Genomic DNA, 25707 nt, shown 5'->3' with positions numbered 1-25707 from the left:
CTGAAGTTAAGTGAGTTAAAACTCTCTACTAGCTTGTGCAAAGACGTTAACTGTGCTAACATTAGCGCCCACCTTTGCTCGTCCGGCCGCTAGTTTCCTCTGCCTCTCATGCTGATCCATCTCCTGGACCGAAGAATCTCATGGGAATGAGGGAAACTTTCGATCGGGCGCCACGCAGAATGAAAACACGTTTCTATAAAAACTCCACAAACGATTTTCTCGGAATGTTTTGTGACTTCAGAGGTTTCTTAAGGAGTAACTGTCACTGGAAATTTCAACATGGCCGCGAAGTGATTGTGCACGCCCTTATCGGATTGACAGTCTGTGAGAACCTATCATAACAAAGTATGTGAACCTTTCAGCCAATGATATTTAGAACGGCAGACACGCGCCTGCTCTTTGAAAACTCCCTCCTTTAAACGCAATTTGAGTGACTGACCAATTACAAAAGTTTCTGACAAGGACCGTTTGATTGACAACTGCTGCAACCTATTATAGTACAGAGTGAAAGACACGCCCCTCTCTGCAGGTTGTGCGTTTGTTGTGGCGGTCTCGTCAGGATGATTGACAGATGAGAGACGCGGGTAAAAGCCCGGGCGACAGTAAACTCCGCGACTGTTGTTGTTTATGTTTGCGAAGCAACATTTGAGTTTGTTTTTTCCTTAAAATTAATAAAATATGTTTATTTCATTTTTAATTGATAAAAATATGAATATTTATATTTGATATTTGATGTAACGTCAGCATTATTTTGCTCTAATATAATAACTGAAACGTAGAAAAAGTGGAACAATATAAAGGAAGCTATATTAAAAGTGTACATACCAGTATTTAAAAATCTGTAAGCAAGATTTTACTTTAATATAATAATAATTTATTACAAGTACTATTAAACATATTATCTATAAACCATATATAATATTGAAACATGCACTGTGTAATATGCACCAAACGGCCTAGTTTTGTATTAAAGTGCACTGAGGAAGGATCCACAATATTACAAATAAACAAAACATGGACGTGTAACTTAGCAACACGTGGGTTGGGCAAAGGAACACATATATGTTTTTGACAACGAAGACAAGGAATCATGAGATAATGCGACACAGAGACTTATACAAATGACTGTGAGAATGTTTCTGGATTAGCTTTTAAAATAACACACTAAATCAGCTGACACAAGGCAAAAAGGTGCTGCTGGTAAAATGGCAGATCCAATGGTTGACCACATGACAAGACTGAGACTGAAAATGCTGGAAAAGGTGAGTTGAATGAATAATCATCCATCATGCCGAAACATGATCATAAAGTTATTAATTTCTGTAATGTGTTGTTTAATCCTTTTTAGAGACTAGAAAATGAGAGACATGACAACAGTGAACGAGAGGCTTCAGCGTGTTCCACAAGTATGAAAGTTATGAGTGCAAATATTATACTAACACTATAGTTTTACAGTTTTTGTGTGTTTGACATCCATTGTCTGTAATCATTGGGGTAAAGATTTGTGTGTTTGAGAAAAGCATCGATGATGTTTTAATGCTGGCATGAATGTGCAGGTTATTTATACTCAGACAGATGATGTGTTTTCTTCTAATAATCACAGTTGATTCAGTGCAAAAGCAAACTTGGGCACGTTACATTACACTCATGCATTTGACAGATGCATTTATCCAAAGCAACTAACAGTGCATTTAGTCTTTGTCTTTTATCAGCATGCACTGGAAACAACCATATATGAGGATGCACACATGTTTGACACATAGAACACATCATAAATGAGTGATTGTTCATTTATTCACAGGGAGTTATGATGGACAGGCATACGCATTACACAGCGCACTGAGGCGCAAGAGGAACTTACTCCAGCGACTGAGGGTATTGATCATTCCATCTAAACAAAAACATTATCACTATAAGCAGAGTTTAGCTAAGAAAACAACACAATAGTGAACAAAGCTGTCATATAAATAGAAGCCGAGTTTCTAGAATAGAAGCAGTTTTACCCAAAACTTTATAATGAAACTAAAACTTAAACTTGTTTTATGAAACTCTAACAGGAGCAACATATGATGGAAGATCTGAGAAGGCCACACACATGGGGTGGAGCTCGCAGGCCGGGTCATTATGAACCTCTGCATTGGCCGCCTCAACATGTGCCTCCCATCCATCAGATTCCACAACCTCCACCTGACCCCCAACCTCCCCGAATCATTCAACACACTGTAGGAAAACTCTGCTGTTTCTCCATACTTCTGTTCACTTAAACCACACTGACTCGACATACACATGAATGTGATTTATCCACCCATAAGGTTCCACAGCAGCCCGCCACCATTATCCAGCAGTTACCACAGCAACAGCCTCTCATAGCACAAATCCCGCCCCCACAGACCTTCCCTTACAGATCAGGCAGTATAAAAGAAGGTAGATATTAAATACATAAAGAAGGCAACAACTGTAAATGTCACCGGCCTTAACAAAGAGATCTTTATTGTTGTTATGAAAACAGACATGGTGGAGTTAATGCTCATGCAGAACGCTCAAATACACCAGATCATCATGCACAATATGATGCTGAAGGCCCTTCCATTAGGAGGTGGAGCCAGCCAGGTCACACCTTCAGCCTTATCAGGACAGGTAATCATGCAGGGGGGGGGGGCTTGTGTATGGGATGTTTACATTTACACTCATGTTTACTATATAAGATTAAATCAAATAAAAAAATGCGTGCTCCAGACAGTCCAGAATACAATTGACACATTTTACAAATAACAGTATACTTTCATATACAGTATATACACAAAAATAAAGCAATAATATACCAAAATATACAACATAATCTACAACGCACAGAGTGGTTGAGAGATGTAGGTTACAATGATATTGATGTTGTTTAGCAACATGACTCAACAGTGAGAGGAGGCGCTGTTCATCACCATCATCACTACGGTTCTCATGGACCACCTCTTCCTCCAATTGGTTATTCGTCTTGGCCCCCTATGATGCCATTAGGACACGGCAGGACGTATCAGACATCGGTGCAGCCTGTGATTGGTCCAGTCACTCTGCCTCCGTTACACACGTGAGAGTTAACAACACTACTCAAATAAAACTGGTGTTGTTTAACTGTACATGAACACATTTGCTGTCAAATAGATATTTTAATTACTCTAATTTATATTGGTTTGAAGCATGGCTGAAAGCTCTTGTGAGTCTATGGTACACACTCATGTTTTGAATGATCTTTATAGAATGACCACTGATGATGTGAACTCAAGAGCTTCTCTTGGCCTCTGTTAAAACATAGTAAACACAAAAGGTATTTGTATCTCTTTATATTAGACATACAGTAGCTATATGTATACATCAAACCAATTGTCCTTATATCTGATCTCTCTCTCTCTTTTTTCTAGCCTAAAATGCAGAATGCAGACAAATCCTTCTTCATCTTCAATGTCGAGCTCCACATTATATTTATCAAATTGATTATTTCATTTACTGTGATATTGATGCAGAATTTTGTATGGTTTTTAGATTGTGTTAGATCATTTATTATCAACTAAGTGACATCATATAATTTCTCTGCCGTACACGAAGATAGAACTTTTAAAAACCGTAAGCACACCCACGCGCTTTTCCTGTTCGTTAAGACACGTGATGTTCACATTCGTTTCTGATTGGCTAGATGACGTCGCATAGTAGATTCTTTGCTTTCTATATTGTCACGTTACTTTCTTTTAAATGCTGATGTAAAATATGCAACAGACATAAATGACCAAATACCCAGCGATGTAAATTAAACTGTGATGTCATTTAAATAAAACCTCGTTTTTGTGCCATTCTATGAACACCATTTAGCGCTCAGAGTGGGCGGGCTAGTTTACGTCAGACGTGTCGCAGTTGACACATCAATGACGCAGTAACGCACGGAACGATATCGAAACCGCAAGCTCATCCTTTTCTCGGTTCCAGGGGTTTCGGTATAGACCTGGCACTAACAAACGACACCGAGTCTTATTCGTCGCGGTGGTTTGTGATGTATGAATGGATAGTTGACGGATTATCGTCGCTCTTCGTGCCCTTTTCTGGTGGGAGATCCGCAGCCTGGCCTAGCGAGCACGGGAACGCGCGCGCCGCGGGCACAGAGAGCAGCAGGCCCACCAAACGTAACTATCAAAGGTGAAGTATTGAGATTAAAATGGCTTCTGTCTTCTTTTCAAGAGTTTGTTTTGACTGGTGTCAGTTGGTTGACTAATGTTTTGTTTGTCGTTACACAGAGTGTTTACATTTGGCTTTAAGTGACTGTAAATACACTGTTTATTGTTTACTGTAATTCTACCGTCGAGACATTTCTCTTTGAATAAACAATTAATGTACTTTATTTGACTGCTTTGATGATTTAAAATCACAGTTTTGTCTGCACTAAACACTTTCTATGGTAGATATGTTTTTTTCTACAGTAACCAGAGGTGTAAAATGATATAAGTGGTAAAACCATGGTAATGTATTAAGGTCTCACTATAGTAACCAGGATATTTATGGTAAAACTATGATAAAACAAGTCGTAACCAATCTGTCTAAAACCATGGTTACTATGCTTTTACTAAGAAATCAACGTTGAATTGACTTATTATGTTGTCATGGTGATTGTACAGTATATCTCCAGAATTGTATCTATAACACAAATATACATTTGCTGTCAGAAAGTGGCGGTGAATTACTTGTGATTTATTGTGTGTTGCAGCGTGTACTCTGCTGATGGTGTTGCAGAACATCCAGAAGTCAAAAGACCTAGACATGGTGAATATTTAGTCATCTACACATCTGTATCATTTATAGCGTTGGCTGAAGTCTAGCGAGACCGACAGATCAGATAAATGACTGTTTGTGTCATTGACCTCACAGATGTGATCGTCAGGGTGGTCAAGAAGACCTTTGCCGGGATCGCAGGGTTGTTTCGTTCGAGACGCCACAGAAATGGCGAACATGCAAAGCAGAGATCCTTCACGCAGGTGTGCTTGTATAATCGACCTGTGTTTCTGTAACGCACGCTTCATTGTTTACATCTGCTTTGGGTTTATGTGCTTTGCATGTTGTCTTCCCGGGGGTGCGCTGCCGCAGGTCAACAGGGTTGAGTTTATGGGCATTGACGACATACACAGCAACAGCCTGAGCACATGGATGGAAAACAGCGGGATGGGTGAGTAAGATTGTTTGTTGGTTTCCTGTGTTCTCAGTGTTCATTGTAAGCCATGTAACACGTGCACACATGTGTAAACGTCTTTACACAACCAGGCCTTAGTGAAGCATAAAATCCAAATGATCACCTCCCCGTCTATGCAGAATCGAAGCATCCTTGATCATTTCTTTTTATATATTTGAAACGTTCACCTCATGACATTTATATGCTGTGTTATTTCACATGCGAGCAGCATTAAATACTCCTAAATGGCAGGACAGAGGCAGCTTCAAATGTGATATGTGGCTTATGTGTAATGATGTTTCTTCTCAGATAAACACGTGGAAATGGGGCTTAAAAATAAAGAGAGAACAGCGCTCTGCGTTCACCATAACCCACAGGCTTTAAGGAAACCTGAGTAAGTCATGCTGACTCTGTGAATTGAGAAAATGGTAGCTTTCAATCTGAAACGCATGTGCTGAAAAAAGAGCAGAAATGATGTACAACCCGTGCGTTTATCTCCCACGATCAGCGGAGGAATGTTGTATAAAGGAAGTCAGGACAGAGGCAGAGAGATTCCTCAGCGCAGATCTCTGAAGCTGATGCCGTCCTGCAACACACAAGAGCTCAACACTAAACCATGTGACACGGAGCCCGCCGGCCGCGCACACAAACCCTGCCTGACCGTCGAAGAGGTACAACAGCTTTCCTCTTACCTTCAGTTGGATTGTTGGATGAGCTCTTTTGTTTGCTTGGTATAAACGGAGATGTTTGTGGAAGTGATGATGATGATTTCTCTGTGGTTGTGTTTGATTCAGGTGTTGAGAGAGAGCGATCGGGAGCATTACAGGATGCTTGTGGAAATGGCCTCAGAGAAATACTCCAAGAGTAAACCGTTGCCGTTTGGACGATTCAAGCCTCCGATGTATGTTCAAATCAGGTGGACTGTACTTCTGACAATTACATCACAGAGGACATTAACAACAATTTCTCATTTCTTTAGCTCAACTTTCCCTCTTGATGGACAGAAGTCCACTTCCTTTCGTCGCAACACTGACATAAGCAGACCTGCTCCGATGAGAGGTGAGATCATGTATGGTCTGTGTTTTTGAAATGTTTACATTATATCAATTACATTATCTTTCTGTTTGAATTAAGTAATTCCTAACATGACTGTCTGGAGGGATCCAATATCACAGACACATAATAAAGACAGGTAACACTGCTCTCAATTCCCTATTTTACCATTTTTATCAGCCCGACTGCATTTATTTACATGCTTGTTTATTCCGGCTCTGATAAAGAACGATAGATATTAGTCGGACCATATCAGGAAGTGATGTAAAGGAAGGAGATCTGGATAGTCAAACTTCAAGAAACATCGTAAGTTGTCCACAAATGATTATTCAAACATTACATTTCAACTTCAAAGTGGTCTGTTTTGTAATGATGTACGTCTCTTCAGCCTGTAGATGTGGATTTGTCTGCTGATGTTGAAGCCAGATTAAATCTGAAGGAGAACGACGTAGCGGCAGGATCTTTCTTTCTGTCCAGACCTGACGCTCTTACTGATAAAGTCAGACATGCCGCTGAAGAGTTTCCAAGACTCAGCAAGGTTTGTTTTGTTTTACATGGGAATATATTTCTCTGCTGTTCACTTTCTCATACCAGCTTTAGATTGGTTTAAAAAATGAACCAAAAATATTTCAAATTAAAAAAATCTAATTAGGAACTAACTTGACATGTAGACGTGTAGTAAGCGGTCAGGGTTTATTCTGTCATAATAACCGTCTGGATGTTCGTGGATTATTGGTGTCACATTGGTTGTGTGTGTTTTGTAACAGGAGATTCAGCAGGAGGTGAGCGCTGCTCTCGCTCAGTCTGATCCAAACCTAGTTCTGTGTAGTGCTTTTAAACTACGCATCACACAGAGGGATCTGGCGACCCTACAGGACGGCAGCTGGCTCAATGATGAGGTAGTGTGTCTGCGAGTTTCATGTCTGCATGTGGTTCAGATGTTTCATCTGACAGAAGTAGTTTCACTTCTCACAAACAGAGAGCTTATTTGTAATCTTCATTCACAGGTGATCAACTTCTACATGAATCTAGTGATGTCACGCAGTGAACAGGACGGAGCGGGCAGGAAGGTTTATTCCTTCAGCACATTCCTCTTTCCCAAGTTACACAGTGGTGGACACGCAGCAGTACGGCGCTGGACTAAAGCTGTAGATCTCTTCACGAATGACATCATTCTGATCCCTCTTCACCTGGGTGTTCACTGGGCCCTTGCTGTGAGTATTCTGCGTTTAGTTTGATAGCATAATAATGGCCGTGTTTATATTTGGTCCGGGAAGATTTTGTTTTCATGCAGATGTTTTTATGAAACTGCCTTTCAATTTTGTGGTGCTTGAATCAGAATATGGAATGTGTGAAGCTTTATCAATCGTGATCCAAATATTTTAAATAGTTTTTTTTGTCATAGGTTGTTGACTTTAAATCAAAGTCTGTGCAATCGTACGACTCCATGGGTCAAAGGCATGATGACATCTGCAGTATGATCCTGTGAGTGAGATACTGCCTGTGCAGATCAATAAATATACCATTACAAACTTTTCACAAATAACAATATTTTGTTTGTTAACAGATTTAATATAATTAATATAATCAGTATTCCTCTTAAGTTGATTCGATGGCCATTTTCTTTAAACAGTAAATATTTAAACGAACAACAAAAACAAATCTTTGTGTAGTCAGTATCATCTTCTCACTCTCACACCTCATTGACCTGATGACTCTGTCTGTTTAACAGACTTTATCTGAAGGAAGAGTATAAAGTGAAGAAGGGCAAAGATCTGGACATCTCCAAATGGATAGTGAGCAGTCTACGACCTTCCGTATGCACTTGTTTCATGGTTGACTCATTCTTTTGATACACCGTTAAAGCACAACCCAATTATACCTGCAAAATCATGTTTTGTAGGAAATCCCCCAGCAGAAGAACGGAAGCGACTGCGGGGTGTTCGTATGCAAATATGCAGATTACATGGCCCGAGGGCGCAGCCTCACATTCAGACAGGTACCGCTTCTTCACAAGTGCATTTGCATGAATAGATTAGATGTAATGTATTGAGTCACCCTCTGTGCTTCTCTTTAGAATCACATGCCGTATTTCAGGAAAGCTATGATCTGGGAGATTCTCAACCAGAAGCTGCTGCAGTCGTTCTGACTGAATCATAATGACCAAAGCACAGGACCAGCGCCGGCTCTAAAGACATTCGGCTTCAGTTGTAGCTTCCACACACTTCTTTAAACAGGACAGCGGATTGCTGGTTTACGCGCCTGCTGTCTGAATCCAAACACTAGAGATGTGAGGCTATGAGCGGAACGCTGGACTGGGGTGTGAATGTGTGCGGCATGTGTTTAGCCCTTTAGGTTGGTTTTGTCGTCATTCCAAGAATGTATTCTTATCGCCCCCTATAGGTTTTTACTGTGAGCAGGTCCCAGTTCACAAAGTAGCAAGACACATTCATATCCAGGATGAACGTCACACGATGGACATTATTTACAATAAAGATATCTGTCAGAGTTTTTGCGGCAGTAACATGTCATATTTGATTTAAGGAACGAGTAAGATATTTATTTAGCTTGAATGAGATGCAGTGATGTGTTAACTTATGTTAGGACTTGTGTGTTTTGCATCTTGAACACAGGCATGTTTTCATGCGCATGCCGCTGACGGTACCTGCACTGAAGACGACAGTATTCAGCGGATCTGAAATGTATTTGGCTGCAAGTGCCTTGATCTTTGAACAGCTGGTTTATTTTAAAGCTGTAGAAGTAAATTGAAGAAGATGAATATTACGGCTTCAGTGCTAATATCCACGCTTGTTTTAGAGTTGCCTGTGTGTAGAGATGGAGCAGAATGCATCGGCCTTTATTTGGATACTAAATGCTATATTTATAATCGCTGTGGCTGTATGAGACTTGTTTTTTGATTGAACTGGAAATTGGAAACAGTGCTGTTGGGCCAAACGGACGGTTCAGAAGTTCAGTCCTCTCATCCAGTAATTCAGGATCAAAAAGTGCTTTATTTCTCACTTGAAGAGAAGAGAAAGGTCTATTATTTATTTGTGTCCGTGAGGCTTTTTTGATGTTGTTTGATTGTATATGATGTGGAAATGTTTGTGAATGAGCAGAGCGTTGGATGTGAGCTTTCGTATAGAAATGAAAAGGGCCGCTGCATATGTGCAGATTTTGTCATTAATGCAGAATGTTGGTCATTATTTTTGTAAGTAATAAAGGTGTGAAAAGAATCTGCCACTCATTCATTTTTCCTACTGAAAAAACACGCCTCACATCAATATGCAGCAGTTTAGTAGGGTAACACTTACAATAGATGGCGCTGTTGTATCTTTAATGCAGTACATATTTGTGTCATGTGTATATGTACATTAGTGGCCAGAAGTGATGTCCAGGGGGCATGAATGTACAATATTTGTTTTCAATTTCCAATCAAGATCAATAAACCATCAGAATATGAGGTGTAAAACATGGTCATAACACTAAATGCATAAACAGCAGTTATTCATGCGCCTGAATATTGACTCGATAAGCCTCGCTCATGTTTTGTTATTTTGTTTTTGTTCAAAGAGCTGCAGTTTAATTTGCAAACTACTCAACGTATTTACAAAGTCTTTCATACATCTTTAATAATATATTTGAATAATAATAATTTTCCAAAGTGAGACATTTTGCCAAGGATTATATACCTCTTTATGTGTATATACACTCTAAAAAATAATTCAGTGGCTTAGTAAACATCACAAAAATAAACACGTATGTTAAAGGCTTGGTAACATGCTATTTCATGCATTCTGACATCTTTACACTTTTACACATGCTGACTTCTCATGCTTAACATGGTCAATTTGTTCAAAAACAATCTGGACGTATGACATAGTATATCTGGGCTTGATACACTTCACCAGCACTCCAACTTCTTTCGGACAGTTTTTTTAAAAGTCTGAATTCCTGTTTCGTCACAGGGATCCTAATCCTTTTATTGGGCAATTTTTCCAGAAAAGCGTCACCACGGTCAGCCGTTGAGCGATAGGAAGACCGCTTATCAAGATTGGCTGCGCTGCAACTAGTTCACGGCATTTCAGTGACAGATGTTACATATAGAGTGCATATAACGCTGGATTTGAAACTGATAGATGGAGCGGTCACAGTGCTAAAAGATGCCGGACGTGAACTGCATGAGGTAAGTCAAACTAAGTCATATGTCTGTGTTTTGTTGGCAGTTGTGTTTGTACGTGCATATTATACAAAACACGAAGGGATGATGTGTTGTGTGCTCGTAGTTCTGTCCCACTGCCGCCTCCTGCAGCTCGTCTTTTTCTGGAAACAATCGTACAGCTGTGTCTCTCTTTTATACATTTGATCAAACTAAATACTCTTCCAAGATACGACGTATGCAATACTACTGTACAGGTACTCAAGATTAATATGAGATTGGTAGAAACTGCGTGTGGTACCACATCTTTTTTTAAGTATATGTAAGTATTTCATTAACAAATTATATTTTAATATGCGCTGCATATTTTTGGTGAATTCAAATAGAAACTTTTTTTTACTTGCATTTAAACAGTATTTCTTTGTGTGTAAATGGTTTCATGTAAAATTAGTGTGTATACGTATAAACAAAACCCCAAAATTGCTTTACATGTCTTAATAGTGACATGTTGTATTTAATCAAAATGTTGACATATATCTGAGCTTATTATAAATCTACTGTGCAAGACCAAAAATAATCATTGTTCCTTAAATAACTTTCCCTGTCAGTCCCTCTTGTTTTTCACCTCCTTCCCTTCAAACCCTTATTAAAATCAAGAATCTATCTGTATGCTAATGATATTTTCAGCACCAACATGAGATTTTATAAGAACTAAATTCAGTCTTCTTTTTGTCATTAAAAAGAGAAAACCGATGGTATAGCAGCACACGTCGTGAGTTTGTGAAGATTGATTTAATGTGTGTTCTTGACCCGTATGCTATACATTCAAGTACAGTGAATTTGTTTCCATGCATTAGTGTGTTGTGAGGCGCTGGTGTCGAGTACACGCACATGATGATGTAACCCTGCACGCTTCAGACTGTTAGCATGCTAACCCAAACGACAGGAACACGGTGTGTGTTTCACTGCATTTCCTCTGTCATCATGTGACCCACACGATCATTAATTCATAATCCTTCAATTATTCAGTGTGATGGAGAAATTAGCAGCTGCCCTTCACATCATTTCGAAGAATATCTGCTTCCTGTCCTTCCAAAAACTGACAGAAATCCTCTTGAGGATGAATATGTAATGATGTAAACAATGCACAGTTTAGCACCAATGACAAAGTTTGTGTCTAACATTCATTTCCAACAGACAGTCCTGTACTTGATAGAAGACGTCTTTAACAACTGAAGCTTTATCATGAGGAATTTCAAAGCAATCATCTGAGGACACATTTTTGCGTACGTTGTTCGTAGAAAAAAGGATAAATAAACGAACAGCTTAACCGGAGCTAAACGTGAAAGTGTTCTTTTTTCATTTTGCAGTCATATAAAAAAGTGTCTGCATAAAAAAGTTCATCGCCATTCATCACCTCAGAGTTTTGTGCCAGAGGTCAAAACATGGCACAGCGTGCAGACGGACGTATTTGTTTCCACCCGAGGAGCATTCCAGACATCCATAGACAGTCTCACGTCTCTGATGACCCATCCCACACAGAGCACACGGACCTTTAGCTATGTTGTGATTCAGCAGATTCACACGCGTGTGCTTGTCGTCTCTCAGGTAAGTCGTGGACAGGTCGGTCATGCTGGCGGCCTTCTCGTAATAATCCGTCACCACATCATCCATGTACATGTCAGAGTGCGTGAGCTCCTCAAACGTTCTGTCGTCTACGGCAAACACAGAGGGAGACATCAACAACCGCAACAGGTGTTCTGGATACAATCTGAAGCACATTTTGGAAATGCACCCAAAATGACGACCATAACAGGGAACGTCTCACCTGCTCTGAACGGATTCCCGTAGATGATTCCCGACAGGAATCTCCTGAGTCTCCCCACAGAAAAGCGTCCGATGATTCCTCCGAGCTGTTCACGGATCTGTTCTTTCTCAAACCCTCCCAATGACTCTGGCGCTACACATATATCTGATCCAAAGCACTTTGGTTAAATCAATGAAAGCAGACAAATATATTGAATAGAAGAGAAACGCTCACCGAGACGACCGTCCAGACGCACATAAAGCTCAAACACGCTGTACGCTATAGTGGTGTGAGCCGGAATAACGATGGCTTTGTCTCGACCTTTAGGGTTTCGGCCGTCATCTATCTGAAACTGTGGTACAAGACAAAGATCATCAGAGAACTCGTATGTAAGCTCAGTGTTAAGAGCATTGCGTTAACAACGCAAGGTTGTGGGTTGCATCCTAGGGGATTGCACATACATATATATAAATGCAATGTAAGTCGCTTTGGAGAAAAGCATCTGCCAAATGTAAATGAATAAAGCTTTGAGAGGTCACACGTGTGTTCGGTTTACCCTCATGGTGGTTCCACGCATTCCAGCGTGAACGGTGAGAGAACATTGACGCGTGGTGCGGATGCTCTCCATGACCACACACAACACGATCCGACCGCTTTCTCTGGACTGACGGATCAAACAGTGATCCAGATCAACTTTCCTGAAGAACAGAACAGAAAGTGACATTTCTGACTCCTTTTCTCAGGAGAAATATCACATCAAATGAACATCCACACATCTGTGCTCTTCACCTTGAGTTGAGTTCTCTGAGTAATGTGGGAACCTCCACCTCATGTTTGGTCACGATTCCAAAAGAAGCTTTCACCGCCACCGAATCTGAACCGCTTATGTTGACGCCCACATCGTGGATGAGATGGTTGCTCAGACGCCCAGTGAGGGAAACATCAGACTTATCTTCATAGTTGAGGAGCTGATACGACGAGACCCCTGTCAACCAATGAGAGGGTGATATATTTATTGTATATGCCATGTGCTGCATCCCAATTCGCCTACTATGCACTTAAAGTATGTAGTGTTTGTGTTATGGAAAGTATGGACATTTTAGTGTGTAGCAAAACCATATGCACGCATTGGGACAGCATACGGATGTGGCTGTGGTTGCCTAGGCAACTTTGTATTAGCTCCTAATGTACTATTGCTCTTTTATGACACATCGCTTATTGCTCCCCGAACTCTTCGTGAGTCGCTTTGGATAAAAACATCTCCTAAAATACTAAATGTAAATGTAAACATTGTGACCATTAACTGTCCCACACAGCCATACAGCTGTTCTTTCCATTTAAGTATTTATGCATTAATTGTTTCAAATGTAACGTGTAACTCTTATCAATTTAGTGATGCATCAGTTATTTCGTTTTATTGATGCAGTGGAGCGTCACTAAACCCCGCCCTCTCGCTGTGAGTTGTGGGTAATATTAGCCGTTAGGTGTGTCCACGTTTTACTTCCTTTTAAAAAGAAAACGTTTGCAGCGTGGTGGTGACAAATAGCCGACAATGTTCAAAGATAGCATTTGTGCACAAAGGCATCTTAGCGAGACAGGCTTCATTGACAGCGTAACTGAAGTCTATTTGAATTATAAGCAGAGAGCGTCTTTGCAATAACCGATCACATATTTAAAAGTTAAAATTCGAATTTCACGCTAGAAATGCATTCAAAAGTTTTTGAAAGTGAAAATTAAATTTACATTTGTACAAAACTATGCTCCAACGGGTGTTTCAGCCGTCATTTAATTTTTTCGAGCTTGACCAATCATGTTCCTCGCATGTTGTTATGTAAATAACGTTTTATTTTTACTGAAAAGTTGAACTTCTTTGACGCTCTGACACGCAGAAAAAGAGGCCGGCGCTGGCGCTTGAAAGACCGTTTTTTTTTTAAAACACGGTTTACTCCGTAGAATTAAAATGTCAAACAGATGCTGACAGCATCAAAAAAGAAGTCTGGAAGAAGTAGACCGTCATACTAATTATATTTTCAAATACGGATAGTATGGGAATTGGGATGCAGTAATGGTCTGTAGGAATATTGGATTCTGATTGGCCAAAAGGTCGTTTCCAGTCAGTTTGATCAATGTAGGAAATTAACTGACGAAAATTTATTTCATTTCAAAAATTGCACTGTCACATCAATAACAGCATTAACTTGGAACATGACCGTGATATAAGTAGATAATGAAGAGCTAGCTGTGCATTAAAGGATTTTAAAGCACCGGATGGTTCTTGGCCTCCATGTCGTACATTACAGTCATCCAATGCACGGCTAGCCATGGATTATCCCATACTTATTTAATTTCCTCTTGCACACGATATAAAGTGACGTCTTTACCTGCCGTGATCTCTTTCTCTCCCACGAGTATGTCTTTCAGTGAGAAAGGACTCGAGGCGTATTTAGTCTTCTTCCAGAAATGTCGTTTTCTCTTCTTGGTCACCAGACTCAGGGGTTGATACCGATCCGCCTCGCTGAGGCTCGGGACATGAACCAGTCGACCCGTGTCCCCCACCTGCTTCACGAAATTCTTCGTCGCTGCTGCGAACATGACTGTGATTCAACACAGCTTGATCATAACGTCAGTGTTTGAGTTTATTGAGTTGAGTTTCAGACTGAATGAGTCGACAGAGGGTTTGTCCACCCTGTTGATAAATAATGAAGCGGGTGGAAACTGATCTGGGTGTTCTCTAGCATATGTGTTGTGTCTTATCCACTTCAAATTCATTTCCTGATACCATCACGTCTGTTTTACACTGCTGGTTTAAATTCTGTACACAGTATAATCGCCAGTGTTTAAAAAGGTCAAATTAACATTCAGAGTGTATGTATAATCCACACTCTCAAAGTGTGGATTATATATACACTGTGAGAGTTCATATGACCTTTTTAACACTGGTCGATTTGGCTGGTTTTAGGTATAATAAAACTGAGTGCAAGTCATTTCAACTCATTATTTGAAATATTGACTAGTGAATTGCTAGTGAAATACATTTTTAAACATATGCTGTCATTTCCCTGACTGGTTTATGTAGGTTAAACTGTCTACAAGGAAAGCACATCCAACACATTCATTTATAACATTCTTTCTTCTTATGATACTGACTTCAGGTCAGCTTCATCCACAGAAAACATGTTTCATGCTAAACCAAGCCGAACAAAACTTAAGTGATGTTTCACCAGAATAACATCTGCTTTCAGTTTCAATAGTTTTATGTTGTGTTCTTAAAAATGGGACTTGATGAAATTCCATCATTTGATGTTCAATGTGTGTTAAAACGTGACATTCATGTTTAAGACCAGATCGTGCTTTTAAAGAGACAGACAAGATGTTTTGTGTTCTAAAGAAAGAAGGTCGCAGGTTTGACATGACACAAGGATGAATTAATAATGAGAGAATTGTCATTTTGTACTTGTGTGTCTCTGATGGACATGTGACGTCAGTGTGTTCAGGGTATTCTTCACCGTTCCTCAGAATGTGTTGATTCTTCTCTCAGTGAAATGTATTTGTGGAAGGATTTGGTCAGTCATCATGACCTCGTGTTCACTGATGGGTGGAGTGAACTGAGGTCAGTCACACTGGTAAAACATTAATGGTGTCAAAGAGCTTTTGTGTGGAGTTGTTTATGGGCCGTACGCATGTACAGGGATATTCTGTGGTGCCAGTCTGAGGTCACTGTGTTAGCACGGCCATTATGATGTTACGTTTGATGTTAATGGGAATGAAATGAACTGAACAAACAACTGTTGGAGAAATGAATGGAAGGGAAAGACTTGTACAGCTGTTTACTTGTGTTGAAGTCAGATTTGTGTGAGGCGGGCTGAGCATAAGAGACCAATCAGACGCTTGACGTGTCCCATGTGTCCCAAAACATTTACATGTTTTACAACGCCTCAGTTCTTCATGTTCTTTATGTCACTGTCATAATCCGCTACACGTTATAAACTAGGAATGTCTGTTGATGAGTCTTAAACTCATGAATATTAATGAAGGTGTTGACTAATTCATGTTTTCTAGCTCAACAAACGGTCATGTTTATCACTTTATGCATTCACATGTAACATATATGTTTACATGTCAGATGCTTAACATTACACGTGAATGGCGGGTCTACAGTACTTGTCACACAATATTTATTGTCATTATACACAGAAGTATAACACAACTCCTAAAGTGTGAACAGGACATATAATGAACAAAATAAAGATTATCGTCTCTGTCGCTCTTCAAAATAAAGATGCTAAGAACCAAAATCCACAAGATCCATTCAGCCAACGATACTTTAAATAACCATCTCTGTCTTTCTTACATTTTTACATCTGAACAACCTTTTTTCGCCGCAATGGACCTTTTGTGACACAGTAAAGTTCTTCGGATGTAAGAGGTTCTTTATGGAACCAAATCAAAGCAGTGTGTTTTAAAACCCTGTCAGAAAGAAACATTGTACTTATGACCCATTGGATAATCTACAAACATGTGTTTTGATGAATAATGAATCTTTAGTGGAATGAAATAAAGCAGTTGCACTCGTGATGAATGATCATTTTGTAATGTCATGATATATGATCCATTCACCTTCATGTTCTTCATAAGGAGTTATTTTTGCGTCAGTAGATGAGAGGTTGGATGGAAGAACCACAGGGCGGAGGTTCATGAGCGCTCTGTAGTTTTAGGAGAGCGTGTGCAGAGGTTGGCAGCTGTGCTCTTGGGTGGAGCGGGCATCTCGTGGAGTGAATGCTGTGATTTTTACACTCTCTACCTCCTCAGGACGGCACGGGCCAGGCCCGACCATGACGGGACTTCATCACCTCCGGATATGTGTATGGCTGGGGATCTGTTGGTCTCAGGTGTTATTCATCAGGTGTCAGGATGTGAAGATCGGTGAGTAACATCACAATCTACTGACGGGACGGGACAGGTGAAGAGTCACGCTCGCTGAATCGTTTGTGAAACTCTAATATTGCAGAGAAATAAAGCCTGTAAAGGGTGAAAATAAGTGTTTTAGTTTATCTACATACTCAACAATACAATGATGCTTTTCTCTGAAGAACCTTTCAGTCAAAGGTTTTAAAAGACTTTCTTACCTTTTTATAGTTTGAAGAACCCTTTTCCACTAAAGAAAGCTTCTGTGGATGAAACTGTACAGTTTACAGTACAGTAAAACTAAACCCTGTTTAGTTTTTCTTTGGTTAATTTGTCAAAACTGGAAGATATAGAACCTGGTATCAAATGAAAACATGTTTGGGCAGATTTGTCTGAAAACCACGTGGTGGTTCATATAGATATAAATATACTAAGTAATAAACGTAAATCTTTATTATGTATACGCATCTTTATCAATGATGAGAGTTCATTATATTTCAATCTGTGATGATGGATTTTGGGTTTGTGTTGTACACAGCAAACAGTGCTGTTGTGTTGTGTAGTTTCATGGCCTTGTGTGTAATGATATGGACCAAAGCAAGCCATCAATTGTGGTCAAAGCTCGTCCAAAAGAAGATGCTGGACACACCCAAACGTATACGGCAAATGCATTCAGAAAAACAATCACAGTGATTTAACATGTAAGTGTTCAGTGTGCTGTAGTACAGAATTGTGTGTGTGTGTGATCCTCTCTCTCATGTCGATCACAAAGTCTCCAGAACTTAACAGCATTGAAGAGAAAACCATTTGACTAATACAAAGTTCATTCTTTCCACGCCTCTATAGTAGAGAAATGAAACCCAACGTGTATTTTTGCTCAGATGTTCAGACGGAGGGCGTGCCTCTGTGCTTTGACAGAAATAAAAGTTGCCCGCAGGCTAAAGTTAAGCACAACCTATAATAGAGGCTGCTGTGGTTTTCCTAAAATACCGTATGTGCTTTTCCACCAAACTGATACTTACTGACTTTTCAGAAGCAGACCGGCGTTCATTCACACAGCGGCAGGTGCTGCTCAAACGCTCTCGTCAACAATACAAAGATTACAAAAAGTCCTTATGAATACATGGGATTGATGAGACCGGTTGGCTGTTGCCAGATCACTTTGGATGAATGAATAGGAGACACACAGGACTGTTCACTGTTGCTTAAATCCTCTAGATGTACATATAGGTTCCTCTTTATATTTGGAAGTGTTCTGACATATTTATAATGTCTATCTATAGATTATGTTTGTGTCAGACGACTGCAAATAATCACTCACAATGTAAAATGAGCGAGTCAATGATTTATTCAGCAATGAGGTGCTTGAGATAAAAAATACCCTTTTGTATTTGTATTGTTCTGACATATACTGAACATCAGAAGTAGGCCACATTACATTTGTATAGATTGATTTGAGACATTTATAATTTTGTCTGTAAATATCTGTTAAAGTTGATGATTTTGTAATGCAAAGTACACGGGGAAATTTCACTCAGACATGTTAAGTGTTTGGAATGTCTTCATGGCATAATTTTAGGCTTCGTCAAAACAATTACCTCTTTAGTCTTTAATGAAAGAAGGGCCAGCAAAGGTCTAAAAGGAACACTTAGCGTGTATAAAGCGGTTTGTCTGCACTCTCACAACTCATTATCAGAGTCACATCACATCACTTGATGACAGTGTCACTTCAGTCTGTCATCCTTCAGCATCTCATCATTGCGTCACTAACTGAAAGACACACGAAGGGAAATGTGAATTCATCATACGTGTTTGATGTGCGCTGTAGAATCTCTGCTGATCTGCTGATGACTGTTCACAGAAATTCACTTAGAATGAAAACAAAACCCTTGAAATGTTCCTTGGAGTAAATGTGTGATGCTACCCTTGAGTGCTTCTTATAACATGGGTTTCCCGAACTAATGTAGTTGGTTCTCATGTGCATCATATTTTTAAATGACATTTTCTTAGAGATTAGTAGTACATTGAAACAGCTTTAATTGGTGGAATGAAGCTGTGATGTCATATAGGGACTGAATGTGTGAATCTTCAATAGGTTGAGAGAATAAAGTCTGAAGGTCTCTATAACTGCAGACCTAAATTACAGGGTGTGTGTCATATATGTTAAATTACCCATCAACTGAACACGGATGAATGGAGACCTTGATCTAGTTCTCAAACTGTCTAAATATTCTATTTATACTATATGATTTATAGGTACATGTTACTCATGTGTTCACTAGTGGGACCTCTAGCTAGTGTCAATATCTATATGGTCAATACACTTAAAACCATCACCGGTAACACTTTACATCAAGGTTTCCTTTATAAAGCATTTATAAATCTGCTCATTAATGATTAATAAGTCATTTACCAATGCATTATGAAGCAGTTATAACCGTATGAATAAAAAGAGTGATTTTAACAAAAATCCTGCCAAATAGTGAGTCATGTTTAACTCACATGTTATAAATGCTTAATAAATGTAGTTATTCATCATTTATTTGACTGGAAAGCAGATTGATTATTATCTTGATGTTGTTTGTAGTCTGTCAGACTGGACACTGAAGGGTGTTGTTTTTCTTACACCTGCTCACTATTTGGCAGGTATTTCGTAAGAATCCCCCTTTTTATTCATGCAGTTATAACTGCTTTATAATGCATTTGTAAATTATTTATTAATCATTCATGAACACATTTATAAATGTATATCCATCTATCGTCTATCGTCTATCGTCTATCATCTATCATCTATCGTCTATCGTCTATCAATCGCCCTCGTCGTCACATAAAAAAAGGAGCTGTTGACCAATCAGAAACCTGTTCTGGGGCGGGCGAAGTGTCTGGATCGGGTTTGTTTGAGACAAGTGTTTGTAAAAGTTTATGATTATTAGTAATATTCCATCTCTTACAAACCGGGGAAGATTTGAGATTTTATTGTAACACCAGGTGACCGGTTTACCACTGTAAAACACTGTATCTATCTGGAATATGTTAGCGGAAGTGATGGCTGATGTGTAAAAATATAAAAATCCTATTATTTCTACAAGATCATTCATCATAATCCTCAATTTACCTCAAAGACTACATTTGTAAACATGAAAACCAAGTTTTTGTCTGGAATGTCAAAACTGACCTCTGCTGGACAAGCTGAGTAACACATGAGGCAAAATAAACATGTTGTCATCTTTGGGAAACATTTTCTTTTTTTAATCCAAAGTGACTTTAAGAGTGAGGAAAACAATCACCATTAAAAAAAGTTAATGTGGTTTTTCCTTTGTTGCCCTTTCTTTGAACAGAGGATATAAAAAGCTGTAAAGATGGTGATCAGGTGTATTCAGAGAATGATATGTGGAAGCCGGATCCGTGCAGAATGTGTGTATGTGATAATGGACGAGTGATCTGTGAGGAGATCCACTGTGAGAAGCTGAAGGCGTGTGAACACTTCATCACACCGGACGGAGAGTGCTGTCCTGTGTGTCAAACCTTTGCCAGCGCCCGTGGAAGACTCGGTGAGTGATTCCCACTCAGACATGAATAATCTGACTTGGATTTAAATGTTTTCTTATATACCAGCACACACTAATTCAACCTGTTGTGTTTTCAGAAACGTTCGTGGTAAAGGTGCGTGAACGTCTTTTAAAGCATCTGCCGTTTGATGATGTGTTTGTTATATGAATGAAGTTGTTCTGATAAGTTGTGGATGTTTTTCAGGGCCAGAAAGGTGAACCCGGTGACATCCCTAATGTGAGTCTATAATTGTGCCGTTCATACACAATTATATGTAATTATAAACTAATATATTATAGGTGTTAATCCTCTTATAGCCTGCACAGATTCATACTGTTCTAGTATTTTATGTGTTTTCTTTTTTATTCTCAGATTGTAGGAGTGCCCGGGCGACCCGGACCAATGGTGAGATAATAATGCATTGTGTGGTGAAGGGATATAAATGTAAATTCTGTCATCATTTCCTCACCTTCCAGTTGTTCTAGAAGTGTGTAAATGTCTTTGTTCTGATGAACACAGAGAAAGATATTTGTAAGAATTCTCATAACCAAACAGATCTCAACACCCATTGACTCGAAAAAAACACAAACACAAAAGAAGATATTTTGAAGAATGTAGGACAGCAATCAGTTCTAGGGCGCATTTGACTACATTGTATTTTTTCTACTATGGGAGTCAATGGGTGTTGAGATCTGTCTTGTTAAAAGCATTCTTACAAATATCTTTCTCTGTGTTCATCTGAACAAAGACATTTATACTCATTCGGAACAACTCGAATGGGACTAAATGATGACAACATTTTCATTTTTGGGTGAAGTATCCCTTTAAGACACATGCAAACACACATACGTTTCTATTACAAATCTCATCTCATCTCACAGGGTCCTTCAGGAGCAGACGGCCGAGCAGGATATCCAGGGATCAAAGGAAGACGAGTATGTGGACAAAATGACTTTTAACGTATAATACAATAATGCATAATAGCATACAGTCATTAACATTCTGTTACATGACCTTTAACCTTAGAAACAGACCAAAGTCATGTACTACAAATAGTGACTTTCTATTATTTTATAGAATGTAAAGTCACAGCAAATCTAAAGAGTTAATCTGAATGAATGCATCCTCATATGATATGATTACGATCAGTCATGGGTTTTTTTGTGAAGGGTGTCTCAGGTCCACCTGGTTTTGATGGGGAACCGGGTGTTCCAGGTATGCCAGGTGGGCCCGGTCCTCTCGGGGTGCCGCTTCCAGGGGTGAGTGATATTATCTTTACACTACATTGAGATTTGGGTTTTTTTGATCATGACATTGTACGAAAAACAAACACAATCTTTATTTATTATTATCTCTGTTGAGTATTTGTTTACAGTATGTCAAAACAGTGGGTTTGAATCAAAAACATACAGTACAAATGAGAAAAATCTATTTTACCCACAAAATCTGCTTTTCAAAAACTTGCTAAAATGTCTCTCTAAGATGTATTTAAATCCCAGGACGATCTGCTCTTTGTTATAACTTGACCATAAAATCATGATTTGTAAAATCAATCAGGGCTTTAGCACACTCTGGCTTCTATGATGGGATATTTCAGATGGGTTTAGCTTTATCGTGAGATGTGTCGCATGGTTTCAGTCTGGTGATGGAATGACATCATTACTTTACAGAATCAGTTTGCGTCTCAGATGGCTTCTGGATTCCAGAATGGAAAGCATGGATTGGCAGGGATGTTCTCCGGAGCCCCTGTAAGGATCTTTACACGCTCACAAATGCCTTTACGTTTAATACAGAACGACAGACGTCAAAGTCACAGGATTTAAGAGAGATACTGAGATAAATGTGTTTGTGTGATCAGGGTGAAGCAGGACAGAGAGGTCATCCAGGTCCACCGGGTCCAGCTGTAGGTTGACTTTAGTATGTCAGTGGATGTATCTCAATGTGTGTTTAGCTCAATATTGATCCATTTCTATCGTCTGTGTCTCTCAGGGTCCAACAGGAGCTCAGGGGGCTCCAGGAGACATGGGTGAACCCGGACCTATGGTATGACCAAAAATATAGAAAGGTGAATATTTTGAGTCTTAAATGTCACCGACAGCGCAGTAAAGATTGTTTTCATGTAGGGCTCTTACGGGCCGAGGGGGCCTGATGGTCCTCCGGGGAAACCGGGACTTGATGTAAGTTCACCAATAATTCATGGCACGACCTTTCCCGGCGTTAAGTTTTCCCGAGCTCATGTTATCTGTGTAACAGGGCGAGCAAGGACCACCTGGAAATATAGGAGAACGAGGATTCCCCGGCTCTCAGGTGAGTTCATTTAAACACAGAAAAGAGCGATGCAAGAAGCTCATCACACATAAAAACACTGATGTGAGGTTACGGGCATCATAGTCTAGCGGTCTGACTCGACTTTGAGCATGAGAAGATTGTTCGGACCGTGGTACGTAAATAATGGGCCGGTGCGTTTTTATGCAAAGAATTACCATTGTGTATGAAATGTGCTATATAAATAAACTTGCCTTGTCTAGGGCTCCCGAGGGTTTCCAGGGTTACCGGGTCATGGGGGAATGAAAGGTGGAAAGGTGAGTTAAATCTCTTCACTGATGCTTTAAGGGATTATTCACCCAACAATGAAAATGGTAAAAAGTGAGGATTGATGTCTGTCGTAGGGTCATCCAGGTGTGCAGGGTGCGAAAGGAGAGTCGGGTGCTGTGGGGTCAAAGGTCAGAGTTCACATTTGGAGCCAATATATTCACACGATGGCTTTCACAAACATTTACAGCATTAGCATCTCTGTGGTGTAATCGTGTTACTAAATGTATGTTTTCTTATTAAAGGGAGGGTCAGGATCTCCTGGTGCCATGGGGCTCGTGGGTCCTCCGGTATGGAGAACCTTCTCATTTTGTTCGACTTTTAAGTCATATTTCACTTCTAAAACTGACACATTTTTGATATGTCATAGGGTCCAATCGGTGTGACGGGTGAGAGAGGACGCATTGGAACAACAGGTCCTGTGGTAAGAGATCGCTGTTGTTTGTGATTTTTGTTTGTAAATCTGTTTTTCTTTCTCATTTTTAGCCCGTGTTTTCTGTTTGCAGGGAAAGCGTGGTCCTGAAGGAAATGTGGGAAAACCAGGGCCATTGGTATGTGACTGAAAGCATCCACCAAAATAAGAACTGCATCGAAAACGTTATAATACTAGAAATCATTTTTTTTATAGGAATGCTGATGTTTATATAAGGTTGGGAACATGTGGAGCACGTTTGTATCAGTAAACACTGATGAACTCTACTCTCTCATTGTTCACAGGGACTGATGGGAATTCCTGGATCTCCGGGATTTCCGGGTAGTCCCGGCATGAAGGTAAGCGTTCGTGATGAGTGTAAGAACAGATGGCAGATCTCATACATAATAGTTGTTCGTATTCAGAAAAAAAGAACGAGGAATGAGATGTGGTGTTGTTCAGGGTGAGGCGGGAGCGACGGGACCTCGAGGAACCAGTGGACTCCAGGGCTCGAGAGGAGAACCAGGACGACAGGGATCACCGGGATCACAGGGAACTCAGGTCGCTCTCACCTTTCCTGATCTTAAGAAAGAAAACAAATACGGTGTTTAAATGGGTTGTGCTTTGATCTGTGTTGATGGCATTTTCAGGGGCCAATGGGAACAGACGGTGCTCCCGGATCTAAAGGACCATCAGTGAGTTCCTAAAATGTGTGTGATGTTCTGTTTGTTGGGGGAAACATCATCATCTTTTATTTTTTTATAGGGTGTTCCAGGTGTGCAGGGACCCGTTGGACTGATTGGACCGCATGGTCCACCTGGACCTCAAGGATCAACTGGACATTCAGGAGCCAAAGGCCAATTGGTAAAACATGAGCAGTGTGATAAATTGAGTAGAAATGATTGAGGAAGTGCACTCCGATCGTGTGGATGATTTGTTTGTACCTCACAGGGAGATTTGGGGGTTCCTGGATTGAAAGGAGACCTGGGAGCTAAAGGAGAGTCTGTGAGTGTTTGTGTCCTGACAACAGTTGTCATCGTCTGAGCAGCGCTTCTGTTGATGACTGGTGTTGTGTGTGTTGTTGAAGGGTCCACCTGGAGCTCAGGGTGAATTGGGGCCGATGGGAGAGGAAGGAAAGAGAGGGCCGAGAGGAGACGCAGGGGCTGCGGGGTCCCAGGGTCCTCCTGGAGAACGGGTGGGTGATGTTTGATTGGTCGGAAAACATTACATGAATATTACTGGCTGTTCGTGACATTATGATGTTTAATTTGTCTAAAGGGAGCTCCAGGTAACCGAGGCTTTCCAGGAGCTGATGGTTTGCTGGGACAACAGGTTTGTACATGTATTCACCTCAAATCAACCGAGTTCATAAAACATTTTGTGAGCAGAAAATGGTTCAAACATTTGGTCAGTTTGTGCATTTTAAAACTAAACATTGTCACCAGCAGACAGGTATTATAATGTCATTCAGTTGTATGGTTTAGTCAATGTGACGTCATGTATAATCTGCGTGTGATGTGTTCAGGGAGCTCTAGGTGAACGTGGTGTTCCCGGCTCATCAGGACTCAAAGGTGGCGTTGGAGATCCAGGTCGAACCGGTGAAACCGGAATCCCAGGAGCAAGGGTTAGAAAACATTTTGTTCTGTGATATTCATGTATATGCTGAATAATATCTATACAAACATTATATCTGACAGCGTGCACGCTAAACACGGATGCAGCCGTTCTGTGATGCGTCTAATGCATCATGTAGAAAACCCTTCATTTCCAAACGAAGCGTGAGGTTATTTTGTCGAAAACTAATTTCTTATATGGCATGTCTCTTTAGGGTCTGACTGGCGTGCTGGGAATGCAAGGAACAGATGGAAAGATCGGACCACAGGTAATCTTCTTGAAAGAAAATCATGGCAAACTCTTTCCTGTTGCTCAGTGGTAAGAGCATGGGTTCCATAACAGGGATTGCACATATTCAGATACAAATGTTTATGCATTGTAAATCGCTTTGGATTAAAGAATTTGAATTAATG

The 25707-nt window shown here is 40.0% G+C and overlaps 4 protein-coding genes across 8 annotated transcripts in view; 2 read left to right on the top strand and 2 right to left on the bottom strand.

Moving 5' to 3' along the window:
* Positions 1-323, bottom strand: part of pcnt (pericentrin) — a 28552-nt gene extending 28229 nt beyond the window's left edge. For all 3 annotated transcript variants that reach the window (XM_079460459.1, XM_079460460.1, XM_079460461.1), the window contains exon 1: positions 73-323. In XM_079460459.1, coding sequence (XP_079316585.1) covers positions 73-120 — 48 coding nt within the window. In that variant the 5' untranslated portion in view covers positions 121-323. The remainder of the gene's footprint in view (positions 1-72) is intronic.
* An 882-nt stretch (positions 324-1205) lies between these two features.
* Positions 1206-3086, top strand: cUnh21orf58 (chromosome Un C21orf58 homolog; the record flags this gene model as incomplete). Its single annotated transcript, XM_079460766.1, has 7 exons — positions 1206-1262; positions 1349-1406; positions 1802-1875; positions 2058-2222; positions 2313-2424; positions 2510-2637; positions 2898-3086. The coding sequence occupies 7 exons, from the start codon at positions 1206-1208 to the stop codon at positions 3084-3086; spliced, it is 783 nt and encodes a 260-aa protein (XP_079316892.1).
* Positions 3087-3872: 786 nt separating this feature from the next.
* Positions 3873-9747, top strand: senp2 (SUMO specific peptidase 2). 3 transcript variants are annotated; one of them, XR_013786913.1, is made up of 18 exons: positions 3882-4179; positions 4745-4800; positions 4906-5012; positions 5122-5200; positions 5513-5597; positions 5712-5874; positions 5998-6104; positions 6183-6262; positions 6338-6395; positions 6484-6562; positions 6645-6794; positions 7024-7155; positions 7264-7470; positions 7662-7741; positions 7989-8073; positions 8160-8255; positions 8334-8546; positions 8660-9485. XR_013786913.1 is itself a non-coding variant. In XM_079460428.1 (17 exons), exons 1-17 carry the CDS (start codon positions 4037-4039, stop codon positions 8403-8405), a joined length of 1779 nt encoding a protein of 592 aa, XP_079316554.1. In that variant the 5' UTR covers positions 3873-4036; the 3' UTR covers positions 8406-9747. The 3 variants fall into 3 exon arrangements, 2 of the variants coding, with proteins under 2 accessions (XP_079316554.1, XP_079316555.1); XM_079460428.1 differs by having other exon boundaries at positions 3873-4179; positions 8334-9747; XM_079460429.1 differs by having other exon boundaries at positions 3906-4499; positions 8334-9741.
* A 2081-nt stretch (positions 9748-11828) lies between these two features.
* Positions 11829-14814, bottom strand: pjvk (pejvakin; the record flags this gene model as incomplete). Its single annotated transcript, XM_079461210.1, has 6 exons — positions 11829-12130; positions 12244-12387; positions 12457-12574; positions 12779-12920; positions 13012-13207; positions 14604-14814. 6 exons carry the CDS (start codon positions 14812-14814, stop codon positions 11829-11831), a joined length of 1113 nt encoding a protein of 370 aa, XP_079317336.1.
* Between the last annotated feature and the right edge of the window lie 10893 nt (positions 14815-25707).

This window comes from Barbatula barbatula (assembly GCF_947034865.1).
Source record: "Barbatula barbatula genome assembly, chromosome: 7".
NCBI classification, from domain to species: domain Eukaryota; kingdom Metazoa; phylum Chordata; class Actinopteri; order Cypriniformes; family Nemacheilidae; genus Barbatula; species Barbatula barbatula.
The sequence above is the reverse complement of the archived record's forward strand: the minus strand, read 5'-3'. Positions and strand labels throughout refer to the sequence as shown.